The following is a 24,171-nucleotide window of genomic DNA, read 5'->3' as shown; positions in this document are numbered from 1 at the left end:
ATGCATGAGTATTGTGGCTACAGGGAAAAGATCTATTTACAGATTTGGGGAGCTACTAAGTTATGTGTTCCTTTGTCTTTTTAAACTAAGACATCAACTAGATTCATTGAATAGAGCATAAAAATGTTAATTTTTGAAAGAAACAGTCCTTTACTAACTGTACTGTCCTTGCCTTGGACATAGTACATACCTCACAAATGCTCGCTAATTCAGTGGGCAACGTACTTGGACAAAATCAGTCCTAGCTTCAGTTGTGACATGAGCAAATATAGCCATCTACAAATTGTTTAGTTTCTCTTAATGGCTGAGGTACTGAATAAAGAGATCAGTGGAATGAGAGATTAAATGTGTTAATGTCTAGAATGCATCCAGCTGAGCACAAAGCAATTTCAAGAAAGGGTCACATTTAACATATTTGCTTTGTAAACCTAGAAGAAATCTCTGGACACATTAATGTCCCAGTGCTGCGTGATTCTGTCAAATCTCATCTATACTATTCAGGTAAAACCTCTAATTACCAATACAAGATCTCACTCAGCCTAATTAATCCTGGTAAAACTTTGCAGAGAAAAGCATTATTCTCCAAATGTTTAGGTATAAATTACTTCTGAAGCTGAAGATGGGATATATAGATCTGCTGAGGAATAGGACTTTGTCCTTTTTTGGATGCTTGTGAGATTTTTGATGAGATAACAGCTTTGTTCATGGGGACTGAATTATTCAAGATTTTGCTGAGGTTTTTCCTGCGGGGACTCTTGGCAAAGTGTCTCCCACTGTTTCAGTTTTTGAATATGCTGAATAACACCAAACTATGTTGAGAGAGAGAAATAAATGGAATGACCAGAGATAAAGAAATTAATAATTGTGCTTCCCCCCACAGAGAGGGGAATTTTTAAGGCAATTGGGGTTAAGTAACCTGCCCAGGGTCACACAGCTAGTAAGTGTCAAGTATTTGGTCTGAGATCAGATTTGAACTCAGGTTCTCCTGAGTTTAGGGCTGGTGCTCTATCCGCTGCGCCACCTAGCTGCCCCCACCCCCACAGAGATTATTTAAAAAAAAAAATAGCTGAGTCACAAACTAGATTGGGGTTCATTTGTGAGAAGGGTTGATCTTATTTTAAAATATTATTCACATCCCTCTATTTGTGTAGAGATATGGATATTAGTTATAAAACACAAAACAAAATGAATACTTCTTTAATATTTTTTGGTATTTACCCAGCATAAAATATTAGGAAGCTATGGATAATGAAAAGTTTCATTTATTTATTTATTTATTCATTTATTTTTGCAAGATATGTAGAGTACCTTTAAGTGCAGTCCTGCTCCCTTACCCATTTAAAGGCTCTGGCAGAGCTGATACTTTATTTCTCTTGAAGTATAAAATACTGTGGGGGTGGAGTGGGGAGAGAGGTATTTGAGTGAATTGTAAACAGGAAGATAGTCATGACTGAGCAAATAGGTTCCCTGTATCTACATAGTATTATGCATTAATTGCAGATTTTAGTTTAAACAACTTAACCCTTTTGGAGCTCCATCTCATAGGGCAATAATACTAAGTAGTCACATTAACTAGCCTTTTAAGGATTTATGTGTAGGGGTGAAGGGTGACATGGATGAAGAGGGATGAAGAGGTAAGAGTAACGAAATGGCCAGACAGAAGACCTCAGAAGTTGTGTTCTATAGTGGAAAAAGCGCCAGACTTGGAGTTAGAAGATCTTGGTTCTAAGCCTGTCTCTGGAATTTTTTAGCTGTGTGATCTTAGGTAAGTCATTTTACTTCTCTGGGGCTTAGGTTCCTCTTCTGTAAAATAAGATCTTGTACAACAAATTTGCTAAGGTGTCTTCTAGTTTTATCAATCAATTAATCAATCAAATATGAGCCAGATGCTGTGCCACTGTTCTAGAGATACTAAGATAAAAGTGTCCTCAAGGACCTTACACTTTTGCTGGAGGAGGCAACATGCATATAAATAGAGATTTACAAGATACATGCATAGTAAATTAAAAGTAACCTTAGCAGAGAAAGTACTAGAATGGGTAGGTGTATGAACCTGGCAGTACCAATATAGAGAGATATAGGAAGAATGGGGCAGGTAGGTGGCACAGTTGATAAAGTGAAGTGCCTGGAGTCAGCAGTTCAACTCTGGCCTTAGACACATATTAGCTTTGTGACCCTGGGCAAATAACTTAACACTGTTTGCCTCAGGTCCTCATCTGTAAAATGAACAGGAGAATGAAATGGCAAACTGCTTCAGTATCTTTGCTGAGAAAACCCCAAATGGGGTCATGGAAAGTGAGACATGAATGAAATGACTCAACAATAACACCTAGAAGGAACGCTAAATCCTTCTTACCTCTCCCTATTCCACTCCCCTGTGAAATCCTGAAGAAAGTTATTGCAGCACTTCTATACCGACATACCTTCAGGATGTGAAATCAGCCTCTTAAATTTGAAGTTGATTTAAGTTCAAATCAGTTATGCATTTATATTCACTCTCTCAATTAATAAAGAATTTCCTAGAATTCTATAACTTGAATACTCCTTCACCCTCATCTCATCCTGCATTGTTTTAGACATAACCAATTATGTCATGATGCCACTCTCTTCTGTTCCCATATAGAATATAAGCTCTCTAAAACTAGTCTGTGTCAATTTTTAAAAAAACTATTTTAATCTCAGTGCCTTCTTAGTATAGTATCTTTTACATGTTACACCAATGATAAATGTTTACTGAATTGAGCCAATTTTTTCCTCAATAAGGACATATCATCACATTGAAGGACTACTGAAAATTTGAAATTAATCATTAATATCTAATAAAAGTAATCAAAGGACACACATTCAGACATTTCCTTTTAATTTCTTTGATCTCCACAATAAGAATGAACTTTTTGACTTTCCAGATGTCAAATTCTATTATTGAGTCTTTCTAACATGTAAACATTATCATTTTTTTACCCTCAGTCTTAAAACTTAAAAATATAAATGCATATATAATAGTGAAGTTTTAAAAAACTCCCATTTTAAATTAAAACTACATTTATGGTAAAAAAAAACTGCTTATATCTCTTTGTTTTAGTCATTCCTTTTCTATTATTATATAATCCAAAGCTATTTTTAGAAAAATCAAATTTTAATCAAAATCTGAAAATTGATATTCATTACTTGGAAATGCTTAGCTACTTACCTGTGTGCAGATAAGTTGTTAAGGCGAAGACCATATTTTTCTTCAGCAGTTAGCCCATCCATCAACAAGTAGAAAATAAGAAAATTGCTCTGGCTGAGAGGTTGAGAAACAAGCCGGGTCTTCTCTAGCATGTAAGTATAAATCCTGGCTGATTTGGAAAAAAACAGAGACATAGTTAAAGGACATTCATTCATCCACTTTTCATGAATGTTGTGTATTCTTGTGACATGGCTTTGTAACATGGCTCATTCTGTTTTCCCGTATAGTCCTTTGAGATACAATGTAGCAGGGAATTTAAATCTGAGGTGATGTTCCTCCTAGAGCACTGCCACTGAATGCAGAAATGAGGAATTTTCTCATTTTGTACATTATTTCTTTAAAGTATTGAAGTATTCTCTGTATTGAAGGGTGACATTTTTGGAGGTTTTCCAACAAATAACCTGGAAAATAAAACTCCGCAAATTAAATGGAAGCTATTATTCCTTTGCCTTCTTGAAAACTTGAAGAAGACTTTTTTGTAGCAAATGAAGAAATAGCTTGGATTTCATAAGATATCTTGAGGCACAAACAGGATATAGCAGGAGACTTCCAAGGCCCTTGAGACCACACAAAGGCTACCTAGCCACGAATACACATATCTTCATGGAATAGCAGATAGCTAAACAATTGATCAATTCCTCCAAAAAATAAGGAAGTGTGAAGCTCAAGTACACAGTTGTTTGACAATGAGAAGTGTTCCAGATAGGACTATAAATTGAGATAGCTATTTGTAGGGAGTCCAGGGAAACTATTTTTCTAGGTTGTCTCTCCCACACCCTAATTAAAATTGGTATGGGGAACTCCCATTGAGAAAACTCCTTGTATTGAGGCAAACCAGCAGATGCTCTGCAATGTATATTATTAGAGGGGTTCCTGGGGGCATTTAGAGTTCCAGGGATTTGTCTAGTCACACAGGCAACATGCATTAGAGATTAGACTTGAACCAAAGGCTTGACTCTGATGCTGGCTCTCTGTTTCACTACAAAACACTACCTCTCATTTTCTAGCTGCCACTCATATTTTGTTCAACATATTCCTAAAGGTAGCCAGCACTGATCACAATAAAGGTAAAACAAAAGGAGGTAAAATATCACATAAGGGCACACTGATATAAATGACTTTGGTAAACCAAAACAAATCACTGTCACATTGTGACCCTGTTTCACAATGGCACAATCATTAAATATAGCCCACAAAATGCCAAAATGTGTATAAAAAGTCTCTTTAATCCTCAGAGATTATTTAGGCCCTAGTTCCTGACATAGTTTATGGCTACATATTTACACTTCTGTTGTCAACAATATTAGTATATCTCTTTGAACAACTGTCTCTTCAGCTTTTTGCTATTAATAATCAGCAGTAATAGATAATATGCTTAAACTGCATAAGTATATGTAAATGATAGAGGTCTTCTGATACACAGCCAGGAATCCACCTACAGTCAATATTTTTACAGGATAACAGTTCTCAGGAAGGAAGATGGCCTTAATTATCCATCACAACTGAACTATATAAACAAGACTCTACTTAAATAATTTACTAATTGTTATTTAACATTTATAGCCATTAACTCATTTGTGATTTGACCATAAAATGTAGGCTAAGAACAAGTTTCATCCTTTAGACTGAATTTGCTGTCAGGAAGTACTCTGGTCAAACAAAAAAGTCAAAGTGAGATTAAGCATACTGAAGAAGGACCTCATAAGAGGAATTTGTACTAGTACCTTAATTTTTCCCTGAGCAAGAAGAAAAGGTTCTTGAAAACACAACCCTGGATGGCACCAAAACAAGAATTCTCTCTCTCTTTGTCTCTGTCTCTCTGTCTCTCTTTGTCTCTCTCTCTGTCCCTCTCTCACCTCTCTTAAATTTGCCAGAAAATGACTATTATTATGGTAACATAGTGGTATAAAAATTTAAAAGTGAGGGTAGAAAAGTAGAGAATGAGGCAGTAGTGTGCTTCAAAAACATTATTTTTCCATTTTGTAATTGCCATTTTATCTGAGGGGATTTTCAAATACAATATCACATATTATTTTCTTTTTTATTTTTTAACAAACCCATTGCTGAATTTATTTTCCCTCCATTATAATTTGATTATATTAATGATATTAATTCTTCAGATAAACCAGAACACAAAAGTATAAAAATCTTTTCCTATTAACCTCAGACACATATGCAATGGGGTTCTTTAATTGAGTCATTCCCCACCCTTTTCATCAACGAAAGGAACAGAGAGGTGAAAGTGGAAGGCTTAGTGGGGTAGCCCTCATGATTATCACACTTCTACACTCAGGGATACAAATGACACTTTCACATGCTGATTCTATAATATGTGTAAGCTTTATTTAAAGCAGCATTCAAAATTAATCAAACTCCACCCCATAGAGCTACTTCAAAACGTTCCATTTGAATTAGAAAAAAAATGTAATTAGTAATCATCCTTGTTAGCTCATCTCCAGCAGGGAGAAAAATTGCTAAGGATTAACAGCTTTCTGATCAGTAGGGTTTCAAAAACTATCTTAATGGACATTTTACATTTTCAAAATGTAAAATAACATAAATTGCCAGGGGAACCAAATATTCTTCCAGAAGGAAATGTCTTTTTTTTTTCTACATGACTGAAATGAAATTGCAATAATTGAGGGAAGGTAATTGGTTTCTAAGCTAAAGAGGCACCTGGGATTTTTCAATTCCAAGTATGTCCATTGACAGGATGAACATTTCTTTTTACTAATAACTTGACCTGAAAGACTTTGAATTAAAAAAAAAGACTTTCAATGTAATTCTTGTAAACTATTTTTTTTGTGGTGTGATCAAACATTATATGTGATATGAATGGCATTTTGCACAGAAAGATGTCCTAAAGGGAATTTTTTTAGACTAAGCATGAATATTTTTCAGTTTACACTAAAAAATAAAACATAAAATATACATATATATGCATACTATATATGTATGTATATATATATATATTTATTTATTTATTTATTTTTCCCTCCCTAAAAAGTGTTGCAATGTCTTTAATAGCTCCAGCTTTACCTTTTACCTGCTCCCAATATCCACTGTGTTACTATGACTTCAACCCCTTACAAAAGCATAATTTAGACATTTTCTTTCTTCACATACTAAAAACTAAATAAATTTTGTTAATGGCTTAATATTGACCCAGTTTCTTACTCCTGTGTTCCAATATCCTCTAATTCCTCTGTCTCAATCATGAGTGAAATAATTTGGTATAGTTGAAACTACATTAGGTTTGGGGTCAGTTACTTTTCCAATTAAAATGGTTGGACAGAGGTTCCCAAACTTATTTGGCCAATGCCTCGTTTTCAAAAAAAACTTAGTGCCTCCCTGGAAATCTTTCTATAACCCTTTGATGGTTTTTTTTGAAACTTGCATCATTTCAAAAAAAATGTAAATTTTTTAAATGACATCTTAAATTTAATAATTTGTTGTAAATCTGTGGGTTTTTTTCCTTGCATTGAAATATTTGTGACTCAATATTGCATTATGTAGCTGTATACTATACGGTATGTAGATCGGATTGTAAGCAAGTTATTACATGCATATATTTCTGCCATGCCTGCTGGACTTCCCGACAATGTGGGACATGCTCACCTGCTAACACTTGCTTGTTAAGACCTGTTGGCAGGCTTAAACACTGCTTGGTTATAGCTTGCATTTTGTGTGTTTATTTGGAAAATAATGTAATCATTACAGCTTTAACTCTGTTACACAAAGGATGAAACATGTAGAAAAGGTTTTTTTTAAAATTTTCTTCTCTTCTTTCTTTATGCTTCCACCACCCCCTTATTTTTATTCAATGCCCCTCATTGTGCTGAAGGCTTCCCACCCGCATCCATTTCCATTGCCCACCAGTGGGCAGTATGGCCCACTTTGGGAACATGGACTAGATCATTGCTAAAATCTCTCCCACTCTAACATTCTATGACTCTAATTCTAGTCTTCTCTACCACTTGGTAACCCTAAACATTTTCAATAAGTCATATAACTTCCCTAAAACTCAGTTTCTTCATTGTTAAAATGTGGATAATAAGAACCTTCTTGTGGCTCCTCATCCCAGGATTATTGTTAAGAAAAGTACAGCACTACTATGGCTGCCCCATCTCCTCCTTGGGAGGTGTTCAGGTGTTCTCTTTGTTTAGAAAATCAAAGCTTGAAGTGGTTTTGTAATGTTTGCTGAGCATGCCCCAAGGCAGTATGGGCAAAAGTACTATTATAATAGCAATAACATCTGGTAGAGCTTGGCAGTGAACAGAATGAAAACTCTTACCTTAGCAAGAATGTGTACTATGGTAATAACATGATCTTACTACATGGGCTAAGCACAGTCTTAGCAAGAAAGCAGTTGACTTGGGGGCACCTAGGTGACACAGTGGATAGAGCACTGGCCCTGGAGTCAGGAGGACCCGAGTTCAAATCCAGTCTAGACCAGATACTTGACACTTACTACCTGTGTGATGGTGGGCAAGTCACTTAACTCCAATTGCCTCACCAAAAAAAAAAAAAAAGAAAAGAAAAAAAGAAAAAAGCAGTTGTCTCTATTGATTAGCTATTGTAGTATCAGCAGCCAAGCATCAATTATATTACTACTAAAATCACTACAATTGCTTGGCATTTTCCAATATTCAAAAAGATATACTTAAATCCATATAATAGCTTACTTACTATGTAATAAGGCTTTATTGTGACTGACTGACCACAGTGGTGGGCCCAAGAGAAGCCATCCTACTAGAAGCTGTAAGAAGGGCAAAGTGACTACAAAATTTTACAAAAATGTAAAATGATGACTTAAAAAACTGCAGTGTTTAAATTTTTTGTGCATGTTGACATCTCATGCCTTCCTTCAGCAGGCTAGAAACAACTTACTTTAGTATCTGATTAGCAAGAATATTTAATTAAAGTGGAAAGCTATTTTAATAACATTCAATAATATTTTAATAACACCCACCTGTGAGCCACTATAGTAGCTAATTCTCCCTCTTGCCCAACTACATTTGCTCTAATTACTTTTTAAAATGCAGTTTTTAACGACTGGGTCTTCCTATTTCACTGAGACTGGAAGTACAGGGGTTATTCACAGGCTTAATTCTACTATCAATTGGCAGAGTAATTATGATCTGCACCATTGCCAACCTGGGCTGAATTGTCCCTCCTCAGGCAACTTGTTGGTCTCCTCCCACCACTGCTAGAGGCTCACCATATTGATGCCAGACTCGGTAGAGAAACGTATTTTACTTATCCCAGTGGATGCTCAGAACTACAAAGCTCAAGAGATCTGCCAACCTGAGTCTCCTTGGTAGCCTGGATTACTGGGGCAGAACATGTTCAGCTTCTAATTACCTCTTGTATTATTTTCATACACAATATAATAGACAGAATGCTAGATATAGATTTAAGTGGCCTTGGTTCACATGCTGTTTCTAACATTAACAATTTACATGACTCTCATCAAATCATTTAAAACTTTTGGGCTTTAGTTCCTCATCAGTAAAATGAGGTGGCTCCCTTCATGGCCTCTAATGGTTCTTCAGTTCTAAGTCTATGATATTATGGCAATTAAAAAGTTTATTTGAGGACATGTTTTGTGCTGCTTGCCCTGGGAACCAAAATTGCTGATTTTAGCTTTGTTTCTATATAAAATGAGTTGTACTCCACCAAATATGCAAATTGGCTTAAATATCACTAAATCAAAGCATGGATAGGCTATTACTTCCATGTCTGTAACTTCAGATGGAACTGAATTTAAACAAAGATTTAAGGTGACTTTCATTTTTCTTTAAATCATTCAGACAGAAAGCTTCCAAAGCTTCTGAATTTGAATCTTGAACTGATAATATTCAGTGTTATTGATACATTGGATGTGAATGGTTACACAATGAAAGTGGGAAGATACATGTGGAAAAATTTCTTCTGGTTATTGTATTTTACTTAATTTTCATAAGCTTCCTTAATTTCTGTTAGAAACAACTGAGACAAAGTGGATTTGTCTTGTTAAAAAAAAGTAACAAAAACTATATTTTAAGGATGGTAAGAAAAGGTAAAGGTGAAAAGTGAGGCATTTTATTAAACTTGATTTAAGAATGGGATAACAACTGAATCTGTGATTTCATTGATATTGAGGACTCTCAGATGAAGAAAATTCCTCTACCAATGCAGGTGAGCACCTTCTCCGCAATTAGTTGGCTCTGTCATTGACAGGTCAAGTGAATTGCCCATAGTCACACAGCCAGTATGCATTGGAATTGGAACTTGAATCTAGGTTTTACTGGCTCTAAGTCCAAGCCTATCTACTATGTCAGTTAGGAGAGAGAAAGGAAAAGGAGAAATGACGAGGTTCATTAAAGGAAACAGCATATGGATAACAAAAAATAAAAAATGATAGACAAAAGAAAGCATTGACCATAAAAGATTTGTCATATATATCCACTTTAGTTTCTTTGCCAAGAAAACCCCAGATGGGGTCACAAAAAAGTCAGACACGCCTGAAACACGCACACACACATACTGACTCTACGAAGCATGTTTTGCATATGGCCATTTGGATGTCATTTTTTTTTAACTCTAAGTTTTGGAGGACAATTTTACATATACATTCATACTGTGAACTCCAAAATGGCTATAATAATTACATTGAAGAGAATAAAAAGCAAACCAAAAACCGATTTTATAGGCAGAGTTTGAACTGATGCCATTTATTATATGTTTAACAGAATGTCCTCCTTACCTCAAGAAGTAGAATTAAAAAAATCACTCCTTAGAACTGAAAAAAAGTTTTATGATAGCTGCTTAATTTGTTTATTGTTGGTAATAGTTCAAAAATTCCACAAAGATGTGTTGTCTACTACATGCAAAAGACAGTGTGTGAAAGATAGCAAAATTTAAAAAAAATCACAGAGTCTCTGCAGTGATAGTGTTTGCATTCTCCTGCATTCTTCTTGAGTAGAGGGGAAGATAGCAGATACCATATTTAGGTAACAAAATACCATAAGACAATTATGATTATATTTCTTGGTTTTGTTTTAATTAGATAAAGGACTAGCTCATCATATTTTCACATCATATGTCCCATCCACATCAATTTATTTCAGAGCAATAATTGTATCTATTCATTGTGACAGCAAATCAAGGCTTTTGGAGGATAAAAAGTATTATTGAGTCATATTACGTGGCAATTTATTGCTAGTTATTAGAGCATATCATGGTAGAATCATTAAAGAGAATAATAAAATATTAGAGTTTTAAGGGACTTTGGAAAACATCTTGTCCAAAATGCTCCCTCAAACAGGAATCCTTTCTATATCGTCTCTGGAAAGTGTTCACCACATCTGTGTTTGAACAATTTTAGTTATAGGGAACACACTATATTATCCATACACACACATATTCACACCTACAACTATAGCTATGTCTATATCTCTATAACTATAACTATGAGAGACAGTGTACTGTAGGAACACTTGATTCAAGTCCTGTTTGATATATACTGTCTATGTGACCTTTAGTGGCTGGACTTTTTACTGGCCCAGGCAACTTCAGGACTATAAGTTGCAAGAAGGTACTTATTCTTATTATGTTACACTAATGATATTGATTTCATAGTTTTATATCCATATTTTATATTTATAAATTAATGTTATATATATATGTACATATGTATATATAAACTGATATAAATTTTTTTTTTAGGCAATTGGGGTTCAGTGACTTGCCCAGGGTCCTACAGCTAGTAAGTGTCAAATGTTTGGTCTGAGGCCAGATTTGAGCTCAGGTCCTCCTGACTTCAGGGCCAGTGCTCTATCCACTGCACCACCTAGCTGTCCCGATAAATATTCTAAATATGTGTTTATAATTATCACAACAACAAACAAATTAAGTAGCTATCATAATACTTTTTGTCAGCTCTCGGATCAATGGAGTGATTTTTAAATTCTATTTTTTTAGGTAAGGAGAGAAATTCTGTTAAACAGATAATAATGACATCAGTTCAAATCCTCTGTCTATAAAATCACTTTCTATTTTGCTTTTTTCTCTTTAATGTAACTCTATTAAATCTATTTTGGAAGTAATTATATAAATGTATATGCAAAATGTCCTTCAAAACTTAGAGTTTAAAAAAAAAACTATAGCCAAGTAGCCACATTCAATGCATATTTTGTAGGGTCAGTAAATATAGCAATTCTGTTAAACATATATCTACATATACATATATGTTCATTTTCATAGATACATAGTTCTTTTCCTGATAAATTTTATTTTGGAAAGAAAAAGAAATTATCAATGCTATTCTAGAGGAAAAGGGATCATTTAAGTTTCATTTCATTCAGCAAAATTAAAATAGGATGAGATCTCTAGAAAAGATTTTCATTGCCTAAAGACTTCACCTAGAAGTAGTGAGAGGTGGTGATGGTCAGTACAAAATGGAATTTATGAGGACCAGATGTTCTCAATTTTTAATGATATGCCCTGATGGAGGATGGAATGGACCTATAAGTCCCAGGGCGTTATACAACACATTGCTGGCTAACCTTCAGAAGCCAATTATTAAAAAAAAAAAAATTCAGAGAGGGTGGTGATGGTGGTGGTGAACTAAAGCTAGAAACTCAGCCCACATACATGTTTTTCTTGAAATAGAATCATTCTTAAATTTGGAGTCTTATGACTCATTCCTACCATAAGGTCTTAAGGAAAGAGGACCCCAGAATTTTCTTTAGGAAGCCATTTGAAGAGATCTCTAATTTTCAGAGGTTTTTTTTTTTTACCAGTTTCTCTTTCTTTAAAACATGTCATTCATAACATGAATCCATTGAGTTACCTACATCTTTCCTATAACCACTGGAATTGTGAAAAGCACTATAATTAGTCAGAAGACCCCTTCATATTAAAGGTCTAAGACTCAGTAATTGGACTTTTTTAGTAGTCAGCCTTCCAAAATTACATTTTTCTGTCTATAATAAGCATTTATAATTATGACATGGTTTATATGCTAATAACTGGCTCAAGTTTCCCTAAGTGGCTTTATTTACTAGAGTAAGTTGTATATTTCTGTGTTAAATTGCATTTATACTATTACATATTTGTTTAAAAAATCTTTTGGGCATAACACATTTCAAAAACAATCATGAGTCTGAATTTTCTTCAGTATTATATAAAGTACAAAATCATCAGAGATGATTGAACAAAATTAGAACCAGAGGTGTGACAACATGGGTTAATACTTAGCCTCTCTGAGTCACAGTTTCTTAGTCTATAAGAAAAGAATTATATTTGCAATGCCTCTTCACAAGGCTGCTAGTAAGAAAGCATTTTGTAAATCTTAGCTCATTATATAAATGTGAAATAACAACAATAATAATGATGGGCTTTATTGTATTTTCATTAGAGAGCTGGCCTAAATGGATTGGCTCAATTTAATTTTGGTGAATACTTTGATGTGCTGATTTTATTAAAATTGTTCTTGAGAAAGGATTCGTTTAAGTTCAGGTTTTAGAAAATTAATGTGGTTTCTTTCCATTTGAGTTTGCCAGTTTGGTTCAGTACATATCCCAGATCATCATAAAATTTAATGATCTACCAAGGCATTTTAAAAAAGCTGTCCCTTAGGTTTTAGTTATTACAACCTAAGGTTGTAGCAGTATTTAAAAGTCCATGTCTCAGTTATTAAGATCAGTAAGGAAAAATATTTTCTGAGTCTTGATCCCTGTTACAAAAGGGAAGATGTGAAAAGAAAGTAAAAAGGCTTATTTCAAGCAAGCCAGTATTTGAATTGACGGCAGAAGCATAAACAGGACCCTAATTAAGCCATTTGCTAATTTGTTTTCCCTGTAACTGTCAAATTTGGTCTTTAGCCATGATAAATCTATTAAAATAGAATTGAAATGTTGAAGACATGTTTTACTGGAACTGCTAATCATTTCCTTGGGTGTCTCTGCCATCTTGTGGTTCAACAAGGGATCTATCTGTATTCCAACATAATTTATACTTAACTTACCTCCTGTTAAAGATTTTTTCTTCTCACAGAACTGCAGTTCAAAGTATTTTATAAAACAACTGGACAAGTCATTAAGTGTTGTCTTAGCATGTCCAAAAGCTTCTAAAATGCAATTGACCTGTAATATAACAAAAGTTTGTTATGGACTTTGTTTTTAAAAATGCATATGCATTGTGGAAGTGGGGTATTTTCAGATTTCTTAATGTTGTCTTTCTGTTTGCAATCACAGGATGAACCTAATCATCTAAATAATACAGCTCTATGGAGCTTTGAAAATCTTCTGTTCATTAGATGAACTACTCACTTAATCCTGAAGTATGTCTGTACCAAGGAATTGCAAAAGAATTGCTTCCCCTACCTCCTTCTAACAGGTAGTGAAAAACAAACAAACAAAATCATTTTTTGAGGGGTGTCAAAAAAATCTTTTTAATTTTTGCTATAAATAATGGCTTGATCTTTTCTTCCAAGTAGTGGATTTGAGTTAACAACGATATGAAGTGGTAGACAGAGTGTTGGACTTGGAGTTAGGAAGACTTGGTTTCAAATTCTGCCCTAGCTAGGTCACTCTAGGCAAGTCATTCCACCTCTATGTGACTCAGCTTCCTAATCTTTAAAACGGGGATAGTAAAGCATTTGGTAAATTTTAAATCCTATGCAAATGCAGACTGCTGCCACTGTTATCTTCGCGTGGTTGTTTTCCCGTATATTACTCCATGCAACCTGCTTGTGGAAATTTCATAAATTGAGGAAATTTATAGCTGCAGCAATTCTATTAATAAATGTTTCAACATTTATTGACAGCTCTTGAGATGCTGTATATAGCATTATTTTTTCCAAAAAAAATCTTTTTCTGTTTCTTTCAGCCTCGTGTTTGACAGTGAGGTGAGAATGATCAAACAATTTTCAAAAGAATGACAGAACCAGGGAGGGTCTGGGCATCTTTTCTCTCCCCTGTATTTCAGAAAGGATTGTTTCACTCCCAGAAAGAATCACACTCAAATGTCACTTCCTCTACCCTAGACAAACAGAGTTTTCCTGAATTAATTAATTTGCACGCTGTTTGGCTCTCCTAGAATTGAATTATTCTTATTTAGATGACATTTTTATTTGTATTTTCTGGGTTTAAAAAAACGATTTTTCCTGTGTTTGCTATATAAAAATACCTTATTCATTCCAAACAGTTTTCAAGTATGAAAGATTACCAAAAAATATTTTGTTTACTACCTAACAAACAGAAAGTGATATGAGATATGGGGTTGTAAATAGAATGTATTAATGTCTTTTCACTAGATGTCTTTATTCTGGGTGTGTGGTGTTACTTGGCATGCAGACTTGTGAGTTCCTAGAGATCGCAAAATTTTTTTAAAATGTTTTTACCTATAGTATTTAGCACAGTGCTTGCTACGTGATAAGTGCTTAATAAAACGTTGTTGGTGACTAAAAATGGCTGAATTGCAGTAATTTCAAAGACATTTAGACATATGACTAATTTTTAAACTTCTACAATATATAGTCAGCTTCCTAGTTTAAAAAAAAATGACTGTAGGAGCAGTTAAATGGCCCAGAGGATAGAGCACTGGTTCTGGAATCAGGAAGACCTGAGTTCAAATCCAGCTTCAGACACTTGATGCTTACTAGCTGTATGATCCTAGGCAAGCCAGTTACTATTGCATGCCCCCCTCCCGCCCCAAAAAAAAGATGAAAAAAAGTTGACTATACTAGAAATTTACTGTTATCACTTTTATCTTTAAAGAAAGTAAAACTAAGAGGCAAACATTAGAAAGTTTTAATGGTAGAAATATTACTAATAATATAATTTAGAATAGACTTCATTACATCACTCTTCACAAGTAATATCCTGTTTTGTCTTTATCCAGTCATGTACTGTTTAAAATTTTTTTTAGGTGAGGCAATCGGGGTTAAGTGACTTGCTCAGGGTCACACAGCTAGTAAATATCAAGTGTCTGAGGCTAAATTTGAACTCAGGCCCTCCTGAATCCAAGGCCGGAGTCTATTGTGCTACCTAGCTGCCCCATGTTTAATATTTTTAAATATTAATATTGTTAACTAATAAAGAAAACAGAAGGTAGTAACTTGCCTGTGTATCAATTTCAATGTTTCATAGTAGTTATTTAGTAAAAATATTTTTTAAAAAATACCTAAGAAATTATTTAAAAATTGTTTTTACTTATTAATCTTTTATTTCTTAAGACTGTGATAGTATCATATTACATTAATGATTACAAAATATATATAAAAATTGACAGCCAATAAATATGCAATATATAAAGATTACATTGAACTATAGAACATTAGAAAGTAGAAAAGAACATTGCATTTATTTTGTATATGTTCTGTTAAATATATGTGTGCATATATACATATAAATTTTCTCTTCCTTAATAATGTAATTTCCTTGAGGATGGGGCCTATTTCATTTTTGCTTTTATATACTCAGTGCCTAGCACATGGCAGACACTTTTAATATTTGTTGTTGTTTTTGCTGACTGACTGATTGATAGAAGACCTAGGTTCCACTCCTGGCTGTATCACTATTTGCTGGGCCACTTTGGGTAAATTATTCAATTTCTTAACCATTGTAAGTATGAATCCAATGAGCATAAACTTTATAGTTTTATTATTGACTGTGCTAGAAGCCCTTGGCTTTCTGATTCTGATATGTTATATTCCTTATCCTAAGGTAATCACTACCATTCATTTTATTCTTTCCTGTTCTTTTGCCACTGGAGAAATTTAACTGATTTTATTCACTTCAAGACTACAGTGAATAACCTCATCTGAGCCATGGTTTCTGTTTAATAATTGGTTTTAAATTTTTTAAACAGATTCCCTATACATTTTTCATAGTAATTGTGCTAATATTTTCCTCTCTTCCTTTGTGTCCCAAATCAGCATATAATGTCCTATCATGAGATTAACCAGTAATCAACCAGCTCCCCTAAACTTCTCTCCTACATTTCTAAAAAGTTTCCTTTCCCTAAGCCCTCCAATTTGCTCCCACATCCTTCAAAATTTTGCTCTAGTAGTCATTCTATCAATTCATCGTTAATTGCTCTCTCTTTCTCTCATGGCTCCTTCTCCTGTATCAACAAGAGTTTTAGGATTCCTTAAACTAAATTAAAGTCTTCCCTCTTGTTAGCAGGGGAATCTCTGTAACAAGATTCTCAAATAAATAAGTAATTTCCATGACATATAAGGAATATATTAAAATGTATAAGCATAAGAGCCATTCTCCCAATGACGTATTTTCAAAGGACATGAACAGGCAATTTTCCAAGAAAGAAATTTAAACTATAAATAGCTGTATTTTAAAAAATGTTCCTAATTACTAATAGAGAAATCCATTTTATTAATTTGGTTTTTCATTTTGTTTTTATTTTTTATACTTTCTTCTTTGATTGTCAGGATTTCTATTTTCATTTTTCATTTTTTAATTTGATGGTTTTTCTATCATTTTAGTTGCATTCCTAATTCATTGCTCTGTTCTTTATCTTTTTTGTTAATAAAAATAATTTAAAGATATAAATTTCCCCCTAAGGACTGCTTTGGCTACATTAGTTATTTTTTGGAATGTTTTCTTATTGATTTCATTATCTTTAATGGAATTATTTGTTTTTCTATTATGTGTTTGTTGATTCAACAATTCCTTAAGACTAAGTTATTTAGTCTTCAGTTGATTTTAATCTTTTCAATTTATTTAATATAAATTATTTATTTCACCTTATTTTTATTACATTATGATCAGTAAAAGATGGGTACAATATTTCTGCTTTTTCTGTATTTTGTGAAGTTTTTATGTTTTAAGAAATGCTTATGTACAACGAAAATATGCATACTCCTTTCTATATTCATTCAATAATTGCCAAAGCTATACCCTATCTAATTTTTCTAAAAGTCTATTCAGGTCCTTATCCTAGTTCTGATTTTTTTTTTTACATTTATCTAGGGCTGTTAGATAAATTGAAGTCCACCACCATTATAATTTTATTGTCTATTTTTCTTTGTATTTTCATTTCACTTTAAGTATTCATTTCATTGGGTGTATGTATATGAAATATTGAAATAAATTCATTGTCTATATTTCATTTCAGCAAAATGTAATTTCTCTTTTTAGTTCTTTAAATTGTCTGTCTTTGCTGCCTGATATAGATTTTTGTTAATTGCAAAAAAAAAAAGATTGAAGAATGCTACATATGTGGTAAATCACATGCACTTTCAGATGAGTTCTCTATAACATGAATTTTGCTTAACTGTTTGATTTTGTTATGAGACATCTCATGAAATGGGAGTAACCTGTAAATGGTTGAAATGTAAAAACAAACATCAAACAAATTTTATATATAATATATAAAACATTTCACATTAAAACAACTCTGAAGTTCTACTTCACAAAAATTAGTTTAGAAAAGTTGATGAAAATGGAAAATGACCAATGTTTGCAAGACTGTGGGAAAAGAGGCACATTAATGAACTATAGTTGATAAGTGCCTTAATTAATTGGGAAATGACCAAATTATAGTATATCTGAATATAATAGAATACCACTGTGCAGTGAAAAAAAATGATGGAAGAGACTTTTTGGGAGAATATGTGAAGATTTGTATACATTTATGTAGTAAAGTAGAAAAAATTATACAATAACAACAACATTGTAAAGGTGAAAGACTTAAGAATTCTGATCAACACAGTGGATTAGGACAAATCATGAAGCATGCTACCCGCCTCCTGCCAGAGAGGTAATGGACTTAGTAGAAAATAACTCATATTTTGGACATGGTTAATGTAGGAATTTGTTTTACTTGGCTATGTATATTGGCTACAAGGCTTTGTTTTTCTTTTCTTTTTTTTTTTTCATTTACCCCCCAATGGACAGAGAAGGAAAAATAGAAATAAAAATACAAAAAAAAAGTTAGGAGACCAGATAAAAGTCTTTCCTTGGCTTTTGTATTTTATCCAATTTCTTGGGGAAAATGTCTACAAGAAGCTCCACTTTCTCATTACCTACTCTTTCCTCAATTATTTACCACGTATTACATAAGTCACCACACTACACAGTATAGAGAGCCCTCTAAAATCAACAATGCCCTCCTAATTACAAGATCTAATGGCCTTTTTCAATATTCATTGTCCTTGATCCATATTCAACATTTAACTATTCCTTCCTACTAGGCACTCTTTTTTTCCCCTTAGGCTCAAAGATTTATAATTACATATTTCTCTTTTCCTGGCTTTTCTCCCTACTCCTGAGTAATCAAAATATGTGTTCTTTTGTTGTCTTTAGCTCTGTTCTCTTTTCCCTCTATCCACTACTTGGAAATATCATTCACTTCAAAAGATTCAACTAAAACCTCTCATTGTCTCCTGTCTAAACTTCTGTGATCAGTCTCATTAAACAGTCATCTATTAAGGGCCTATTTTGTGCTAGATGCTGAGGTTACAAAGACAAAAATGAAATCCATCCTGATGATGCTTATGTTCTATTGGGCCAAAAATATGAACACAGAAAAGTCAATGCAACATAAATACAAAATAAAAACAGTTTAATGGGGGTACATGATTAACCACAGTGGATTTCAAAAAAAGACCTCTTGAAGGAACTTAGTTGCACTTGAACTGTGATATTTGAAGGCTGTTAGGGGTTCAAAAAGCTGAGGTGAGAAAGAAGAGCATACCAAGCATGTAGGACAGCCTATGTGAAGGCATGTGGTAGGAGATCGAATGCTATATTGCACAGTGAACATCAGTTGGGTCAGATTGGCTGAAACAGTAAATGCACTGTGGGCAGAAATATGTGATCAAGGGCATCAGGAGAAGTAACCAGAAATAGCTTCTTAGTAGTATTTCTGCCTCCTTTTCAATCAGTCTTTTGCCCTGTTGGTAGTCTAATTCTTATGCTTACTGGTCATGTCAATTCTCTGATCATAATATTTAGGTTCATAGGATTTAGAGCTGGAAGGCACCATAAATCAATTAATTAATCACTTAGTCCAACTTCTTCCTTTGCATATGAGAAAACAGGCACCGAGAATTGAAGTGATTTTCTAAAGTCCATAGGCAGCACTTAACAGAGCTAATTTTTTTGTAGCTATTGCTGCTGCTGCTCCATCCTAAAAATTGAGCCATCAGAGGCTATGTTTGGGGGAAGAGAAGTCACTCAAATCTGCTCTCCCACCATCTTCATTTTCATTCTAGTCATTTTTCTACTCTGATAATGGAATTATTCCTCCTTACCCTCTCTCTCTCTCTCACACACACACACACACACACACACACACACACACACACACCCACCCTCTCCTGGGCATTGTAATCAAATCACCACAGCCACTGGAAAGGGTGTATTAATGAACTACTGTATTACTTACTTCCTCGTGAGCTTTGTCACTTCCCAGACTATAATACCGTACCTTGAATACTATCCACCTTTATGTTGCCTCTCTCCATTTGAATGTAAGTTTCTTGAAGTAGGAACTGTCTAGTTTTTGTATTTGTCCCAGTGTTTGGCATAAAATAAGTGCTAAATAAATGCTATTGATTCATTCATTAGCATTTAAATTTATAACTAGAGCACTACAAAGTGCTGCTCTCTTCATTAGCTTCCTATTCAAACAATTAACCAAGCAATCCATTGCCAAGTTAAAGACAAAAATGCAGTAATTCCTACACACAAAGAGCTAATGTGGGAGATAGGGGCATGTAGAAGTATATATAGTATATCTTTAAGCATGTGAAAGACAAAATATGGGAATGTAAGGTAGTTTAAGAGATAAGCATTACCAGTTAAGGGGATTAGGAAATGCCTCTTGTAAAAGGAATACTTCATCCTGAAGGAACAGAAAGAATCTAAGATGTAGAGGTGAGGAGACAGTACATTCCAGGGGACTAGCTCCTGCAAATGCAGAGGTAGGAAAGATGGAATGGTATACATGAGGAACAGAGAGTAGGCCAGATTGAATATTGGGAAGGGAGAGTGATGTTTAAGGAGGCTGGAAGAATGCGTTAGTACAAGATCATAAAGGGCTTTAAAAGCTAATTGAAGAAGTTTTATCTCATCCTAGAGGCGACAGGGAGTTAAGGAAGTTTGAGTGGGGGAGTGGCATTATTTAAAAGAAAATCTGTGATTTTCTGTGATTAAAGAAGATCATTTTAGTAATGGATTAGAGTTGGGATAGATGACACAGGGAGACCAATTAGGAAGCCATTAAAATAATGTAGACGAAGGGTAAAGAGGGATTGAACTAAGATGTTAGATAAGTGATTAGAGAGAAGGAGTAAGATAAGAGGTGTTATAGAGTTAGAAATGGCAAGATTTTTGAATAATGTGCTGTGAGGGAAAATAAAGATGTCAAGAATGATGCTGAATTTTCAAATCTGGCAGACTAGGGAAAATGGTACTACCTTCAACAGCACTAGGGTTGTTCTGAAGAAAGGTTGGTTTGGGGGCACAGATCAAGAGTTCAGTTTTGTACATGTTGAGTTTGAGATATCTCCAGAAAATCCAGTTTGAAATGTGTAATAGGCTGTTGGTGATGTGTAACTAAAGCACAGGAGAGAAACTGAGGGTGGGTCTATAGATATGGGAGTTACAGTACAGAGATAATTAAACTTGTGGGAATTGATGAGATCATTCCCAAAGATTATTATTGTTGATGTTATTTGTCCCTAGTTCTCAACAAGAACCAATGACATGAGGAGAGTGACATATTGACTTGAAACTGAATTGAATTAAAGTGAGGCAGGGCTGTGCAAAATCATCAGCCTCACTTTTTCCAGAGGCATCAGAGTCCAGGGGCAAGACATAGATCAAGACGACTAGCAATGGCCCTGGTTGCAATGGGAGACCTCAGCATTTTTAATCTAAGGTCTTTCCTAGGTGTCAATTTCTCTGAGGCAACACCCATTCAGTTGGACAATGCTGCTATTTCTTCTTCCTGCTATGTGGTAGGTGCTTTACTAGGCAAAGACAAAAATGAAACTTTCTGAATCACAATAGTTTACATTCTATCACATGAAAAGCATGCGCACACACACTTAATGTATACTATTATACATATACATGATTATGTATACACACTTGTGTATTTGCACATGTTTATATACACATTCACACATATAGTCATAGCATGTATGTATGTATTATGGTCTATTGTATTGGCAGCATGCATATAAACTATAGTAGCATATAGTATAGTGTATATAAATATGTATACGTTCTATTGGAGAAATGTGAACATATGATCTATACTATTAAATACAATAATACATGTACACATATAAGCTATATTGTTATATATCCTTATTTTTATATTATAAATATACTATTATATGTGACAGTATCATTTATATATGTGCATATATGGCAAAAGAAGGATCATAGATATATGTAAACACATGTGTGAATATATAATTATATGTTGATATATAATTATCCATGACATACACTTATATCAAGTAACTATTAAAGTGCACTGATTCAAACACTGAGTTTTACATTTTGAGTAGTCATTCGTCCATTAGGTGGCAGTAAAGAGACGTGTTTTGGACAATTTTTAACAAATTCAAAGCCAAATGAGGCCTTTTTTAAAAAAATATATATTTTTTAATGTGTGTGAACCATTGCTCTTAATGGCACAAATAAGTAAGCTGTCTTCTAATGGTTTCATCTCTTTTGAACCTCTGAAAGAAAATATGCATAGCTTTTATTAATACCAATTTAGAAAATGAATTGAATTACTTTGTCTATGTAAGAGAGTTTGGTAAAGTGAAAAGAACACTGGATGAGATACCAGGAGATCTGGTGCTATTCCTGGCTCTGCCACTTGACAAGTCACTGCATCACTTAGGGCTAAATCTAAGTCTTGTTATCCTTTTGTTTGGTATATACATATACTAATAAGAGGCCTCTATTAAATTACTTAGATTAGTTTTATCAGTTGTTAATTTTAGGACTTCTAAAAGTATGTAGATATATTGATAAAATATCCTTTCTCTAGAATTTTCTAGAAGACAAATGCAGAAGATTCCTTAGTGAAGAATGCCAGATTAGTGGCATAATATTTCCTAAAACTAGTTGGTTAAACCAGATGTTGAAATTCTCAGATAATTTGTTTCCTAAGAGTCACATTTTTAATTCCAGGCAGTTTTCTTTCATGGAATATCTATGTTGCAATTAATTTTAATAAATTCAAATTTGAGGCCAGTTGACAATAGCATTTCCATTGATCATGGTGCTATCTAAGAAGAAAGACAATATCTATGGTAAAATGATTGTAATTCACATACAGAATCATATTTTATATACTTTGAAGCATCCAAGAATAAAATGTACACCTGTACAGAGTTTATAAAACAGGAAAATTATACATCCATGATGAACATCATGAGAGAGTAGCTATGAACCTATTAAATGCAGAACAACCACCAGAAATCAATTTGGTCTGGTCTCCTTTGCACTCCCCCAATGTCACCTCATCTCTCTATTTTCCCTCCTAGTTAATACAGTATGCTGTTTATAGCCACTATGTAAACTTCTGACATTGAACTCATACGTTGACCCTCTTAAACTTGTCTTCAATGCATTCCACTCCTCTAAGCTTGTATTTAAATTAACAATGACATCAGTCTCAAACCCAACATGTCCAAAAATAGAATGGTTTTCTCTAAAAGCCTCCCCTCTTCCAAACTAATATGGTGAGGGCATCACCCACCCAGTGAAGCAGGTTCATAACCTCACATACTTACCCACACTTACTCCAATATGGAATCTGCTGTCAATTTCACCTTTGCAAAAATTGTCATACATGTTCTATTCTCTCTGAACACAGCTACCACACTTATTCAAACCCTCATTACCTCTCACCTGGATCACTTAACAACCTTCTAATTGCTGTCTTTTCCTTAAAATTCTCCCTCACACCAATCTATTTTCTACTTGGCTGCAAATGTGCTTTTTCCAGAAGGGCATGTCTAAGTCACAAATCTCCCCCCACCTCAACTCTAACGGCTCCCTATTATCTCCAGGATCACATATACAACTCTCTCTTCAGTCCTTTCACAGTCAAACATCTTTCTACTTTTTTAGTCTTCTTACACTTTACTTTCCTTCATACAATCTACAATCTAGCTACAATGACTTCACTCCATTTCTGACTTTGTGTATTTGTACTGGCTGTGCACCTTGTGAGAAATGGTCTCCCTCCTCATTTCTGACTCCTAACTTACCTGACTTCCTTTGATACTCAGTTTAAATATCACCTGATCCAAGAATTTTTCCTGGCCTTACATGCCCTCCATATCCTCCCTTCCCACATTTCCTCTGAGTTATTTTTTATGTACTTTTTCTATCTATTCTGCATCTGTCTTTCTGTCTCATACACAGAAACACACACACACACACACACATGCATATACAAATACACATACACACATATTATATCTATCTATATCTATATATCTATATACACACACATTATCTATATCTATATCTATATCTATCTATCTATACACATACATATACATACACACACACACACACACACACACACACACACACACACACACACACAGCATTATTTCCCAGGACAGAAAACTGTGGTTCATGGAAATCATCACTTTTCCTTCAGGGAAAAAAACAAACCAAACCAAATAAAATAACCAAAATGAAACAAAACAAAAAGTACAGGTACGGTCAAACCCATGCAAAGTTCTTTTGGTATTTCACTATAGATTCATGAAAGAAATCTGAAAGACAGCAATGACATCTTAAAATTTTCAATGAATAAAATGTGGAAAGGGAAGATGACTCACGTATCATAATGCACAGTGCATTTTGGAAATTAAAAGCACATCATGCTTAGAGATTATTCTAATAATTCATGGAAAATAGCTTAAGTTATATCTTTACTTTTAT

General features: G+C 34.0%; 1 protein-coding gene across 1 annotated transcript in view; it reads right to left on the bottom strand.

The window, feature by feature from the left end:
* Positions 1–24,171, bottom strand: part of MYO16 (myosin XVI) — a 693,538-nt gene that overhangs the window by 369,902 nt on the left and 299,465 nt on the right. Inside the window, 2 exon segments of the mRNA XM_020970073.2 lie at positions 3,191–3,338; positions 13,242–13,359. Coding sequence (XP_020825732.1) covers positions 3,191–3,338; positions 13,242–13,359 — 266 coding nt within the window.

Source organism: Phascolarctos cinereus, unplaced genomic scaffold (genome assembly GCF_003287225.1).
Source record: "Phascolarctos cinereus isolate Bilbo 61053 unplaced genomic scaffold, phaCin_HiC Scaffold_7;HRSCAF=346, whole genome shotgun sequence".
Taxonomy (NCBI): domain Eukaryota; kingdom Metazoa; phylum Chordata; class Mammalia; order Diprotodontia; family Phascolarctidae; genus Phascolarctos; species Phascolarctos cinereus.
The sequence above is the reverse complement of the archived record's forward strand: the minus strand, read 5'-3'. Positions and strand labels throughout refer to the sequence as shown.